This window comes from Canis lupus, chromosome 4, assembly GCF_011100685.1.
Source record: "Canis lupus familiaris isolate Mischka breed German Shepherd chromosome 4, alternate assembly UU_Cfam_GSD_1.0, whole genome shotgun sequence".
Taxonomy (NCBI): Eukaryota; Metazoa; Chordata; class Mammalia; order Carnivora; family Canidae; genus Canis; species Canis lupus.
Window position 1 is genome coordinate 53866233 of NC_049225.1, and position 14970 is coordinate 53881202.

The window sequence follows — 14970 nt, forward strand, 5'->3', positions numbered from 1 at the left end:
TTATGCATCCTAACATCTTGATTAAAAGAATATCTAGCCTACCTCCACCTCCACCCTGGCAGGGTCAGCCTGTCCCCTGGGGAAGGTGGTGGTTAGTTTGGGGGGAGACTGGTGACCCTGCCCCAAGGGGATGGCTGCTTGGAGGCTGGGACAAAGGGGTGTGTGATGGGGACAGGTCACAAAGGACTGTGAAGGATAAATGCAGTAGTGAGGGGAGATTTAGGCAGAGCCCTGCAGGGAGATGGGCAGTTGCCTTCACTCCCTCTTTCTCTCAAGGACTCGATTTGTGGCTGGTGGAGCTGTCAAGAATGAAGAGAACAATGAGCAGCGAGTGTTTGTTACCTTATTACACAGCCCACAGCTACCGTTCAATGGGTGTGTTCAATACCTCCATGGGGGAACTGCAACGACAACTGTACAAGGGAGGGGAGTATGACATTTTCAAATATGCACCTATGTTTGAAAGTGACTTTATCCAGATCAGCAAAAAAGGAGAGGTGATTGATGTACACAACCGTGTCCGAATGGTGACCGTGGGCATTGCATCCACTAGTCCCATCCTCCCGCTACCTGATGTCATGCTGCTGGCTCGACCAACGAAAGTCTGTGAAGAACATGCCAGACACGCCCGGACCACCACCAAGGGGAGAGGTCGCAAGCCCACAAAGATCCTAGAGCTCACCAGGCTGCTTCCCCTAAAATTTGTCAAGATCTCCATTCACGATCGTGAGAAACAGCAGCTGCGCCTGAAGCTTGCCACTGGCCGTACTTTCTATTTGCAGCTGTGTCCCTCTTCAGATGCACGAGAAGATCTCTTCTGCTACTGGGAAAAACTTGTCTATCTTCTGAGACCCCCAGTGGATAGCAGCAGTAGTACCCCGACCCTGCCAACTAGGGAAGGAGCCAACTTAGAAGATGACAAAAGCCTAATGGTAAGCATCAACAGAGACAGGAGGAAGTGGGGCAGGGTGCTTTGGGAGAGCAGCTCAGAGCTAATCCTATAGAACCCCTGGTGCTCTCTGAGGCACCTGGGAAATGCATTCCACTTGAATAGGCTCAGGGCTAAATGAGCCACCACTAGGGGACTTAACACGCTGGGGAGGTTCTGAATGCTTCTCACCATTGTTCCACAAGGCTGAATTTCAGAGAGACCTTACGTATTAGCTGTTCTGGTCTCATACCTAGGGTTGTAACTCCTTTCATCCATCTGGGCATCCTGAATGCCCAGTCTCTTCTTGAAAACTGATCCCAACCCAGTTACTCTCATCAGCTGTGGAACATTGTTAACAATTTGGAGGTCTCTCCTTCGTTCTGTATCCCTGTGACTACCATGTGCTGATTAAGATCAGGACAACCCATGTGTGTCGCACATGCACAATTTCAGCAGCCACCACAATGTAAAATATGTGGATCCCTTGGCCCAGCAATCCTACTTCTAGGAATCTGTCCTGCAGAGATATAAACACGTGTATGAGAGAAAAGTATATGAGGATGGGGAATTGTATCAGTGCTTTCCCTGGCACTGAGACTGTTAAGTAAAAACCAAGTGACCATTTGATAGGGGTGGTGTAGGTGGGATCTCGCATCAAGCAGGAGCATAGATTTCATCATTTCTACGGTCCTTCCAATTATAAGCTTCAAGTGGCTCAGCTCCAGCTCCAGGTTGAGAAAGGAGCAGACAGTTGTAGTCTCACTTTATCATCTCTTTCATACCTATTTCTCCTCCCCTTGGCACAGACCACAGAGCTCCATGGAGAAGGGGATCAGGATGAGTTCAGGCTTCACAAGCCCCGTGAGGTGTCTAGAGCCAACTCTTCTGCTTATGCTGGGGGAGAGGGAATCCATCATGGTCACCGTGGAATGCCCAGTTCACCTGCAGTTATGAGGTCTGCAGGGATGGCCAAAGGAGCAGCTAACAGGGCAGCCTCAGGCATGGCAGTAGCGGGATCAGCAACAAGCTCTACAGCAGGCTTGGCAGTGGCAGGAGCAAAAACAAGCTCTTCATCAGGTGCTCTGAGCTTAGCAGCAACCAAATCTACGAGCACAGGCCAGGTAAGCACGGCCCTGTCTGGAGCCACCGTCAAATGTCCGGGAGAAAGCGGATCCAACAAGGCCATCGCAGGTGCTGTCAATATATCCTCAGAGGGTACAAATGTGGCCTTGGGTGCTGCAAGCATGTCCTCAGTAGGTGCTTCTACCCTGACCACGGGGGCTGCCAGTATCTCCCCAGGGAGCAGCATGAGTGTGGTGTTTGCAGGCACCATGACAACTGGCACAGCTGCTGCAGAAAGATCTGGATGCCTAGTTGTAGGACCCCTTGTCTCCACCTTGCAGAGTGAAGGCTACATGAGTGAACGGGATGGAAGCCAGAAGGTCTCCCAGCCCAATGCTGAAACCCGGAAGGGAAAAAAAGAAAGAAGAGAAAAGAAGGACAGAACTTCCAGCAGGAAAAGTTCCCATCACCACAGGACAGGTGAATGTCACCACAGGACAGGTGAAGGTCACCACAGGAGAGGTGAACGTCACCACAGGACAGGTGAAGGTCACCACAGGACAGGAGGAAATAAGTCGACCCGGAAATCATCCTCCCATCGGTCCTTATCCGGCCATGACAAAAGAGATGACAGAAAGGAGAAGGGGCAGAGCCATGCAAGAAGCAGAGGACACAGCTCTCACAAGAGTGGTACCCATGGCTCTGCAGCAAGGGTGTCAAGGACAGCTCACAAATTGGGGAAGATCAAATCTGCAAATAGTTCAAGTGCTATAAGTAAGAAATCCAGTAAAATTGGCTCTTTCTTCAGGAACTTGAGAGCCATGCCTGGTTCAAAAACAGGGGTCCCATCACACGATAGAGAGGTAGACTTCGTGGCTAAGTCATTAGAGAAGTGCAACATAGAGACGAAGGTAGAGAAAACCCCAGATGGCAAAGACCTGGAGATCTGTAGCACCATGACATCTGAATCAATGGAGACCATAATCTTTGAAGCTAAATCCATTTAAATAGGAGACCAGGCAGGAATCTGCAGTGGAGACCCAGCCTCAGGGAAGTATCCCTAGAGTCAATTCCAGCTTTCTCTAATAAAGGAAACCATGCAACTCCAAAAGAAATGCTATCTTGTTTGAATGTCTATATCCCCTAGCCTGATAATGACCTCACAGTGGCTCCTGTGATGTGAGCCAAGCTACAGCCTGAGACCCCAGCCTCCAGTCAAACAACTTCACCTCCCATCAATGACCACCAGAGTCCGTATGAGTGCCATGCTTTGCTTCAACCCCTTTCTGCCTTTGGTTTCCCCAAGACCATGACTACAAGTCATAGACTATGGGCTGGAAAGCATCACCACTCCCATGTTCCCATGCTCTTCTTTCTCTTTCTCAAAGGTTCCTGAACACAAACTTTCAGCCCAGTCCTTAGACTGAAGACAGGACTCAGATCTCCTTGGGATAATTGAGAGATAAAGGGGATATAGCCACATTTGTAGACAATCAGAATGAGAAGTTTATCATCTAGATCAGGAATTGGCATCCTGAGGGCCAAATCTTGCCAACTAACTGGTTTTGTAAACAAAGTTTTATTGGAACATAGCTACAGCCATTCAGCTATAAATTGTCTACGGCTACTCTCTCATTAAAATGGCAGATTTGCATAGTTACAACAGAGACCTTATGGCCTACAAAGTCTAAAATATTTACCCACTGGCTCTTTACAGAAAAGGTTTGCCCACTCAACATCCAATCTTAACAATTCTTCCTCCTAAGTATATTCTTTGGAGAAACTCTCACATACGCTTGCCAGGAGACAACTAGGAGAATGTTGACAGTAAAACAATTTGTGATAGCAAAACCCTGGAAAAGCTCAAATGTTCATCAAACAGGAGGATCGATAAATTGTGGTATATGACTACAGTGCATATTAGATAACACTGAAAATGAATACCAGCCATTCATGTTAGCACGGATGAATCTCACATCATATGGAATAATATAAGCAATAGAAAAATACATAGGATATAGTTCCATTTATAGAACAGTTAAAAAACAAGATCAAACAACATGTTTAGGGGTACATATTTACTGAGAGTGTGGAGAAAAACAAAAGAGTAAAACAACATTCAGAATAGTAGATATTGCTAGGGTGGAAAGCTGAGAGGGATGATCTGGGAAGGCACAGAGAACTTCAACAGGGTGGGGATTGTTCTATCAAGCAAAGGACTGTGTCCATGGTATCGTATTATGGAATCTTTTATTTTAACATCCCCAAAATCAGGATGGCTTTTAAATTCCATCAGCCAGGCGGAAGTTGCCACTTTAGAAGAATCTTAACAAATTTATCTCACTTACGTCTTCCTATTAATATATGTGTAAGAGAGATAGACAACAAAATAAGTTTGAAAGTTTTTTTCAGTGCAAAATAAAAATTCTGAATGAATAAATACTCAGAATTCAGGAACATAGAAAAGGCATAGATATATTGTTGAGAAAGAATAATCCAAAGTGCTGTGTACAAATGGTATAATTATGTATGCATGTGGAAAATAATTCCAAAATTAAAAAATTATACCACACTAGAAGTGAGATTATAAATTTAACAAATGTCTATTGTGAAAAAGAAATGACATTGTTTTTTCAACTTAAAAGAAATTGTAAATGAGTTTCACAAGTCCATGAAAATCATTAAACTGTTAACAGGTGATAAAAGTTGGATTTGAGAAAAAATGATTCTGAGAACCAAGTGTGTTTGTATAAGCCTGGAGGTCATCCTCCCAGTCTTACTATTTTTTGCTCATTCTCTCTGACAATAGTGTCTACTAGGATGGAAGTTGAGTTTCCAGTAAAACTTGGGGACTTTCTCTGTAAAGCAAATCTGTGTGGCAAAGGTGGGGGAGGTGAGAAACAAGGTACTCTGGAAGGAGTGGTGGCTTGGGAGTATCAGGGAAAGTCCTTCTCAGTTGCTCTGGTAGTGGCTGGGAAATCCCACTTTGTGGTTTCTGATATACAAAGACCAACAGATGCTGGGGATTAAGATGTCCTTGGACTTGACTCTTGAAGCAGTGGGTACAAGTAGAAGGAGAGAAAGTGGCATGTCCTCCAAGACCTGACAGGCTTTGGAGAAGCCTCCTGGGAATGTCAGAGGTTTTGGGGTATGGGAGAGAGATAAAGGGGAACTCATTCCTAAGCCTTTGACTCAGTCCCAAATTTATACTATGACAGAGACTGAATTATAAAAGATACAGATGACTTAATCACATGATTCTGTAGACCATGGATTTGTCTTTTATCCTTGTTTTAGTCTTATTCTATGCATTCCTACTTCTATACCCTAAAGGGCTTCTTTAATACAAACCCTGTTTGTCCACCATGCAGAGTGTTAGCTGAGCAGACCCATTATTTATACAAATGGCACCAAAGTAAAATGGAGGTGGAGACTTGCACACTACAATGTGCTCTGCCAGGCACTTTCTCTGTATTTCCTTTTCTATCTTAACAGCTCATCAAGAGACTCATGCACTAAATACTTACAAATTTCAAAGCAAAAGACCTTCTTCCTCCTGAGGGAGATATCAATTGGGACATCAAGTCAATACACTCTATCAGATAAAGTCAATATTGTTGACAGCAATATTCATCACCATGGTAGCTATTCTGCTGCTGCAAGTGCAATGAAGCAGTGGATGGTTGATTACTAATCAGCGTCCCAAACCTTAAAGACTGGCACACACATATGAGACAAGAAAAGGATCTTTGGCCAGCCACAAAGTAAGGTCATTCATGGGGCTGTTGTGATGAAATGGAGTCTTTCAGACACAAGATGTGCTATGGTGGGAAGAAACAAAGTGCCTCAAAATATCGAATGCAGTGTCATGACTGACAGAGTAAAAGTGATGTGAGAGAATGCAGCAGGGACAGTCCACACAAGACTTTGAGGTCATGTAAAGGATTTTAACTTCTGAACTAGAGTAGTAGAAAGCCACTGAAATGTTTTATTTATTTATATTTAAAGATTTATTTATTTGAGAGAGCAAGTGCATGTAAGCACAAGTGGGGGGAGGGGCAGAGGGAGAGGATCTTCAAGCTGACTCTGTGCTGAGTACAGAGCCTGACTGGGGGCTTGATTCCACAACCCATGAGATCATGACCTGAGACAAAACCAAGAGTCAGATTCTTCACCAGTTAGAATTGGGCTCAGCAGCAGAACGGAGGTGAAAGAGGAAAGAATCTGTGAACGGGATGAAAGAATAATCAAAACTATCCAATATGAACTACCCAGAGAAAATAGACTGGAGAAAAAAATGAACAGTGCTTCAGGGACCTAGAACTAAAGGTCCAATACTCACATTATTGGAGCCCTGGACGGAGAAGAGAAAAGGTGGGGCTGAATAGATGCTAGAAGAAATAGTGGCTGATAACATCCAGATTTGGCAAGAGATACAAACCTACAGGTTCAAAAAGCTGAGTGGATCAAAACATGAAAAACCTAAAGAAATCCACGGTTAAATTTCTGAAAATATTTCTTAAAAATATTTCTGAAAATATTTCTTAAAAAATATTAAAAGCATCTAGATGAAAATGATAGTCTAACTATACAGAAGACAATTTGATAGACAGTGGATTTATTATCTGAAACTAAGGAGGATGGAAAAAAGTAACACAATGTTTTTCAAGTGCTGAAAGAAAAGAATGGAAAACCTAAAAGCCTATGCCCAGTAAAAATATCCTCCAGGATATTTATTTTATGAAGCTAGTGTTATTCTGAGAACAAAACCAAAGGTAGTAAGTTAAAAAAAAAGACCATTACCATTCATGAATATGGATATAAAAATTTCTAACAAAATATTAGCAAATAGAATTCAGCAATATATAAAAAGAATACTATACAATGACCAAGTGAAGTCCTCCTAGGATCAGGAACAAGGCAAAGATGTCCATTCTCACCACTTTTATTCAACAGAGTGCTTGGGTTTTAGGCAGTGTAATAAGCAGAAAATAAAATAAAAGGCATACAGATTAGAAGGGAAAAAATAAAACTGCCCTCATTTGCTGAATACATGATTATGTATGTTGAAAATCCCAAGCAATCTACAAAAACGTTCTAAAAAATAGGTGATAAAAAGGACATAAAATAATAATAAATAAAAAGTGAGGTCAAGTTTGCAGAATACAAAGCCAATCACATTTCTATATATTACTAATGAACTCATGAAAAATTTTAAAATTAAAAATACAGTACAATTTACAATAAAAAAATACTTGTATGTAAATCTAAGAAAACTTATACAGAATTTATATGCTGAAAATGATACAATGTTGAGGAAAGAAATCAAAGATCCAAGTAAATGGAGAGACATACCATGTTCGTGGATTGGAAGTTTCCAAAATTTCAGTTTTCTCCAAATACATATATAGGTTTAATTCCTATTAAAATCCCAGAGAAATATTTTGTAGTATAGATGAAATTAGAGAAAGAGAAAGCACTAGAATAGCAAAAAAAAAATTATGAAAAAGAAGAATAAAGTGGGAGGAACAATCTACTTAATAACAGGACTTTGTTACACAGCTACAGTACTCAAGACTGTGTTATGTGTGGAGGGATAAGACTCAAAGGTAAGTGGAACAGAATACAGAATCTAGAAATAGATTATACAAACATTCCCAACAGATTTTTGATAAAGGTGCAAAAGCGATTTAATGGAAGAAAGAGTGCCTTTTCTACATATGGTGCTGGAGGAATTTGACATCCATAAGCAAAAAAATAAATCTTGACCTAATTTTACACATTATTAAAAAGAGAACTCAAAATATATCACAAAATTAAGTGGAATGTAAAACTATAGAACTTAGGGGGAAAAATAGAAGATAATCTTTCGGACCTAGGTTTGGGCAGAGTTCTTAGACATAACACCAAAAGAATAATCCATAGAAGGGAAAACTGAGAAATTTGACTTTATTAAAAAATAAAACTACTTGCTCTTTGAGTGATCCTGGTAAGACAATGAAAAGACAAGCTTCAAACTGGGAGAAAATATTTGCAAAAGACACATTTGATAAATGACTGTTTTCTAAAATATATAGAGAACTTTTGAAATTCAACAATAAGAAAACAAACAACCCAATGAAAAAATGGTGAAACATCTTAACAGATACCTCACCAAAGAAGATACACACATGGCAAATTAACAACAACAACAAAAATCGCCCCACATTATATGTCATTGGGGAAGTGCAGAGTAAAACAACAAGATACCACAGCACACCTATTAAAATGACTGAAATCCCAAACACTGACAACACCAAGTGCTGGTCAGGATGTGGAGCGACACTTACTCAATGCTGGTGGGAATCCACAATGGTACAGCCACTTTGATAGTGGCGGTATTTTACAAAACTAAACACACTCCAATCATATGATCTAGCAATTGTGTTCCTTGGTACTTAGCCAAAGGAGTTGAAAATTTATATCCACACAACCCTGCACATAAATAGCAGCTTTATTCATAATTGCCTAAACTTGGAAGCAACCAAGATATTCTTTAGAGGTAAGTGGATAAACTGTGGTACCTCCAAATGTGGAATATTATTCAGCAATAGAAGGAAATGAGCTATCAAACTATGAAAGGACGTGAAAGAAACTTAAATGCATATTACTAAGTGAAAGAAGCCAATCTAAAAAGGTTACATACTATATGATTCCAACTATATGACACTCTGGAAAAGGCAAAACTATGGAGACTGTAAAAAGATTAGTGGTCACCAGGGGTTTAGAGGAAGAGAGGAATAAATAGGTTAAGTCCAGGGAATTTTTAGGACAGTAAAACTTCTGACACTCTAATTGTGGATACATGTCATTATATATTTGTCAAAACCCATAGACATTTAGCACCAAGAATGAACCCCAATGTAATCGATGGGCTTTGTGTAACAATGATGTGCCAATGTTGGTTCATCAGTTGTAGCATGTACCAGTCTGGTGGAGAATGTTGATGGTGGGGAAAGCTATGAGTAGCTGGGGGAAGGGGTTATATAGGAACTCTACACTTTCCACTCAATTTTGCTATGAGCCTAAAACTCTAAACCTGTAAACCTGAAAGCTCTAAAAAATAGAATCTACTTAAAAATTGTGCTTAGAGAGCTTTTCAGTTATGGAATTACAGAACTTTCTCCTGAAACCTGGAGAGATTTTTTTTCCCCCATTGGACATGACTGTGCACATGAGCTTTGAAATATGTGAGATTGCTATCTCTAAGGTGTATATACTCAACGATACATACATAGGCCAATACCAATAGAACTAATAGATATCAAATCTTTAAAAAAAAACTTAGAAGCCATATGATTCAGTGATTTCCAAACTTTTGGTACAGTTTGAACTTTAAAATTTTTTTGGTATGAAAACTTACATGAAATATAGCAAACAAAGAGAGGAAGGTGTAGGTGATCCACTTGAAGGTGCAGATAGAGTGCCAGGGCTAAGCTTAAGCTCTACCAGTTAAGCTGCCCTTAGCCTCAGGACACCTGGAAAGCATTTCCATGACTTAGAGGCTGCTGATTTTGCCTGAGATTCTCATTTTGCTTCGAGAAGTTATGGCCTGCCTAAGGTTATCTAACAGACTGGTTGAACTCTGGTCTTCTGACTCTCAGACCAGAGCTTTCTCCACTCTGATTAAAGTGGAAGGTTCCTCAGCCCAGGTTAACATGTGCTGGGGGACAAATTGGGACTCAGGTGTCAGAACCGGAGGAAGATGATAAGGGGACAAAGGAAAGTAGATTCAGAAGGAAGACAGCCAAATCCTGCATAAGTCACAAACACTGGAGTCTGTACAAATAGGGTAAAGGAGACTGTGGGAGTCTGAATTCACAAAATCTGTCTCCACTCTTTGGAGGCCCAAGGTTCTAAGAGAAGTTCATTTTGGACCTGAAATAGGTGGAACCAAGTGGCTAAAGATAACTGTAGAGAAACAGCTTCTGGACTGGTAGCGTGTTGGGCCACTCTACCTGCAGCCCCTCAGATAGTAGCTGGCATTTTGTAGATGAGCAATATATACTGGTGAATGAACAAGTTTGTTAGGATACAAATGTATCATCAAACTCTAAAAATCTCTCTAAGAGGGTATTGCCATCCATACTTTCAGAAAAATAATTCTGATCTTTGAATGATAGAGTTCCATGGAAAGGCCTCTCCTCTTTAAACAATAGTATGCAAACTACTGATCCTGTCTTTATTTAAAATTATAATATTTTGGGACATCTAGGTGGCTCAGTGGTTGAGCATCTGCCTCAGGTTGTGATTCCCTGTGACTCCCCACAGGGAGCCTACTTCTTCCTCTGATTATATCTCTGCCTCTCTGTGTCTCTCATAAATGAATAAATAAAATCTTTAAAAAAAATAAAATTGTAATGTTTTATCAATCATGGATTTTTTGCTTTAATTTTTATTTTTAAAGCATTGCATTAAATAGTATTTATCTTTACAGAATTTTGCTTCTCCTCCTTAATTTTGCATCTGAGGCAAGTGCCTCACACTTGACCCTAGTCCCAACCCAGATGTGAAGTGATATCAAAAGTGAGCAGGTCATAATTGTACACGCTTGCCATTCAGAAGACATGGAGTTTTTCTTCTTTCTTTTGCTTTTATTCCATAACCATTTTTCAACAAAAATATATTTAGCCCTGGCTATGTGGGAGGCAATGCTGGGAATGTCAAGGTTGATGCCAGGTAAATCAGGCACTGAGCTGTTGCCACATAAATAAAGCAGGTGGATAATTATGACTTAAGGAAGAGAGGTGCTACAAGTACAGAAAAGAGGCTATAAGAGGGTATAGAGGTAATTTTTATTTGGGTGAACTTGGAGAAACCTTCTGTAGAAGGTCACATTTGAGATGGACCCCAAAGAAGGACCTTAAGTTAGTTGGATATAGCCTAGATTCTTGGGGGAATGTGTAGGAAATAATTCAAGCAACCAATGAAATGGGTAGATTTTGTGATGATTCAAAAACAGTTACAATAATGGTATGGCTACTTTTTCTTTGGTGAAATTCCACATAATAATGTAAATGTGGACTTTAACCACAGTAACAGCTACAACAAATAATTCAAAGGGGCTTACCTGACTTTTGTGGGATTCTAAATCCTTTTCAAGTTCTTCAGCTTGCAAGAGCTGAGATTGGCTCTCCCTGGGACCTCATATGTGGGACACAAGTCTTGCCCTTGTAAAACAAATTATAAACTGGAGATCACTCCCAAATGCCAGGGTTACTGCTGCCCCCTGCTGCCATGGAAAGGGGTAGCAAGCAAAGCAAACTTCTGGCATCCTCCCCTCCCACTGGCCACAGGCAGGTTGGGTGGAGATGGTTGTTAGTGATAAGGTGTGTAGTACCCCTAAGACAACAACATGAAAATGGTGATTACGAATTGAAACTATATTGAATAGCAGTGGTGAGAGTGGACATCCCTGTCTTGTTCCTGATCTTAGGGGAAAGGTTCCCAGTGCTTCCCCATTGAGAATGATATTTGCTGTGGGCTTTTCGTAGATGGCTTTTAAGATGCTGAGGAAAGTTCCCTCTATCCCTACACTCTGAAGAGCTTTGATCAGGAATGGATGCTCTATTTTGTCAAATGCTTTCTCTGCATCTACTGAGAGGATCATATGGTTCTTGTTTTTTCTCTTGTTGATATGATCAATCACATTGATTGCTTTACGAGTGTTGAACCAGCCTTGCATCCCGGGGATAAATCCCACTTGGTCATGGTGAATAATCTTAATGTCCTTTTGGATCCAATTGGCTAGTATCTTGTTGAAAATTTTTGCATCTGTGTTCATCAGGGATATTGGTCTATAATTCCCCTTTTTGGTGGGCTCCTTGTCTGGTTTTGGAATTAAGGTGATGCTGGCCTCAGAACGAGTTTGGAAGTACTCCATCTCTTTCTATCTTTCTGAACAGCTTTAGTAGAATAGGTATGGTTTCTTCTTTAAACGTTTGATAGAATTCCCCTGGGAAGCCATCTGGCCCTTGACTTTTATGTCTTGGGAGGTTTTTGATGACTGCTTCAATTTCCTCCCTGGTTATCGGCCTGTTCAGGTTTTCTATTTCTTCCTGTTCCAGTTTTGGTAGTTTGTGGTTTTCCAGACATGCGTCCATTTCTTCTAGATTGCCTAATTTATTGGCTTATTTACAACTGCACCCAAAAGCATAAGATACCTAGGAATAAACCTAACCAAAGAGGTAAAGCATCTATACCCTAAAAACTACAGAACACTTCTGAAAGAAATTGAGGAAGACACAAAGAGATGGAAAAATATTCCATGCTCATGCGTTGGAAGAATTAATATTGTAAAAATGTCAATGTTACCCAGGGCAATTTACACATTTAATGCAATCCCTATCAAAATACCATGGACTTTCTTCAGAGAGTTAGAACAAATCATTTTAAGATTTGTGTGGAATCAGAAAAGACCCCAAAGAGCCAGGGGAATATTAAAAAAGAAAACCATAGCCGGGAGTATCACAATGCCAAATTTCAGGTTGTACTACAAAGCTGTGGTCATCAAGAAGCCAGTGTGGTACTGGCACAAAAACAGACACATAGATCAATGGAACAGAATAGAGAATCCAGAAGTGGACCCTCAATCTTATGGTCAACTAATATTCGACAAAGCAGGAAAGACTATCCAATGGAAAAAAGTCTCTTCAATAAATAGTGCAAAAATGAGTGAAAATATCAGTGAGGTTGACAAAATATGAGAGACACTTAACTCTGGGAAATGAACAAGGGGTAGTGGAAAGGAGGTGTGTGGGGGGTTGGGGTGATTGGGTGCTGGGCACTGAGGGGGGCACTTGGTGGGATGAGCACTGGGTGTTATGCTAAATGTTGGCAAATTGAACTCCAATAAAAAAATAAAAAAAAAGAATTGAAACTATACAGCAAACTTGGGGGAATGATGCATTAGCCATGATCACCCAAAATGCATTATTTAAACAATATATATGAGCTGATAAGAATCATATGGCAGGAAGAAACAGGGACTGGAGATGAAAAATGTAATTTTCTCTCCTTCATTTTTCTGCCTGGGCTGGTTAACAATGTAATTGGCTAGTGTGAATTCAGAGATTATTTTTTTTATGAACTTGTCTACCTAAAGTTATTGTATGTAAACTATTCCTTAGCAACCTAATCTTAAAAAATCAACAAGGTAGAGAAAAAAAAAAAAACTGCTGCCATTTAGACTCAAATGTGATGTCCTTTATGATGTGTCAGGCTCCTAAAGGCAAGATGCTAGTAAGACCAACAAAATTAAAATCAGGGTAAATTGTGCTAGAACAATTGGACTCCCAAATCCAAAAAAAAAATAAAAAATAAAAAATAAAATAAAAAGTAAAAGGAAGAGGAAGAAAAAGAATGGAATAAAAGAGAAAGAAAGAAATAAAGAAAGAGATGGAGAAAGAAAACATGGGAAAAATCTTTGTGACTTTGGATTAGGCAAAGATTTCTTGGATAGAAAGCAAAAAGTATAAACCATAAAAAGAAAACAACTGCTAAATAGAACTTCTTCAAAACTTCTGTTTTTTGAAAGACACTGTTAAGAAAATAAAAAGATTAACACAGACTTGGGAGGAAATATTTACAAAACCCATATCTGATAAAAGATTTACATCCTGGGTGTGTGTGCGTGCACCTGCCCTCTTACAACAAAATAGTAAGAAAACAAAAAAGCCAGTTAAAAAAGTGGGCAAAAAATTTAAACAGGTAGTTTGCCAAAGAAGGTACATACGGCAAATATGTACACAAAAGATATTCAACACTAGGGAAATGTGAACTAAAGTACTACATAGCTATGAAAGCATAGCTTTTTGTAAAAGCAAAATACCAAGTGCAGTTAAAAGTACAGAGTAACTGCAAGTCTCATAGTTTGCTAGTAGAAATAAAAAATGATACAGCCTCTTTAGAAAACTGCTTGACACTTATATAGCTAAATATATAACTATTATATGGCTTAGCAATCCCATTCCTATGTAGTTGTTCAAAAGAAATGAAAACATACATGTATATGAATGTTTATAGGAAAATAACCCAAATGTCTACCGACTGGTGAATGAATAAATGAATTTTGGTGCATCCACACAATGGAATACTCCTTACCTAGAAAAAGGAACAAACTATAGATACATTCAACAACACTGGTCAACCTCAAAAGTTTTTGTGCTATGTGAAATGTCCACATACCGTATGACATCATTTATAGGACATTCTGGAAAAGGCAAAGCCATATGAACAGAAATCAGATGAGTGGTTACTAGGAACTGGGATAGAAGGGGAGGAGTGAATACAAAGGGGCACAAAAAGAATTGCTTGGGGGTGATAGAAGTATTCTGTATCCTAATTCTGGTGGTGGTTGTTCTAGGACAGTATGTATTCATCAAAACTCATTGAACTGAAATTAACCTGAAGTTAATTTTATTGTGTGTAAATTATTCCTCAACAACCTAATCTTAAAAAAAAATCAATGGGGTACAGAAAATACTTCTGTAGCCATTTAGGCTCAAATAATAAATAGTAATGTCTTTTATGATGTGCCAAGCTCCTAAAGGTAAGATGCCAGTTACTGTGGACCCCTGCCTATTTCTGCCCCTCATCTAGCACTCTTTTTCTTTGATCATTAGTATAGAACATGCAGGCCCCCTCTTTATCTATAACTTGGAAAGATCACAGCAGCCTCGGGTTCTTTGTACTTGTTCTCTTTCAGGTCTTTCCATGGTTGTCTCCTTGACATCCCTCATGTCTTATCTCCAAAGTCAGTTCTGGGAGAGGCTTCCCTGATCACTCTCAATAAAGCAGCTAGCCCCCTGCACCACATAATTATCATGTTATTTTGTATTTTTTTCCTTCATAGCCCTATCACTATCTGAAATTATTTGTTTGCATGTTGCTCTCTGTGTCTCTCCATTAGGAGGCAAGGCTTTGTCTTTTTTTCCTTC

At 39.9% G+C, this 14970-nt stretch overlaps 1 protein-coding gene across 2 annotated transcripts; it reads left to right on the forward strand.

The window, feature by feature from the left end:
• The first annotated feature begins 210 nt into the window (after positions 1–210).
• FAM71B (family with sequence similarity 71 member B) lies at positions 211–3108 on the forward strand. 2 transcript variants are annotated; one of them, XM_038534927.1, is made up of 3 exons: positions 211–932; positions 1738–2052; positions 2335–3108. In XM_038534927.1, the coding sequence occupies exons 1-3, from the start codon at positions 309–311 to the stop codon at positions 2998–3000; spliced, it is 1605 nt and encodes a 534-aa protein (XP_038390855.1). In that variant the 5' UTR covers positions 211–308; the 3' UTR covers positions 3001–3108. The 2 variants fall into 2 exon arrangements, with proteins under 2 accessions (XP_038390855.1, XP_038390854.1); XM_038534926.1 differs by having other exon boundaries at positions 1738–3108.
• The last annotated feature ends 11862 nt before the right edge of the window (positions 3109–14970 follow it).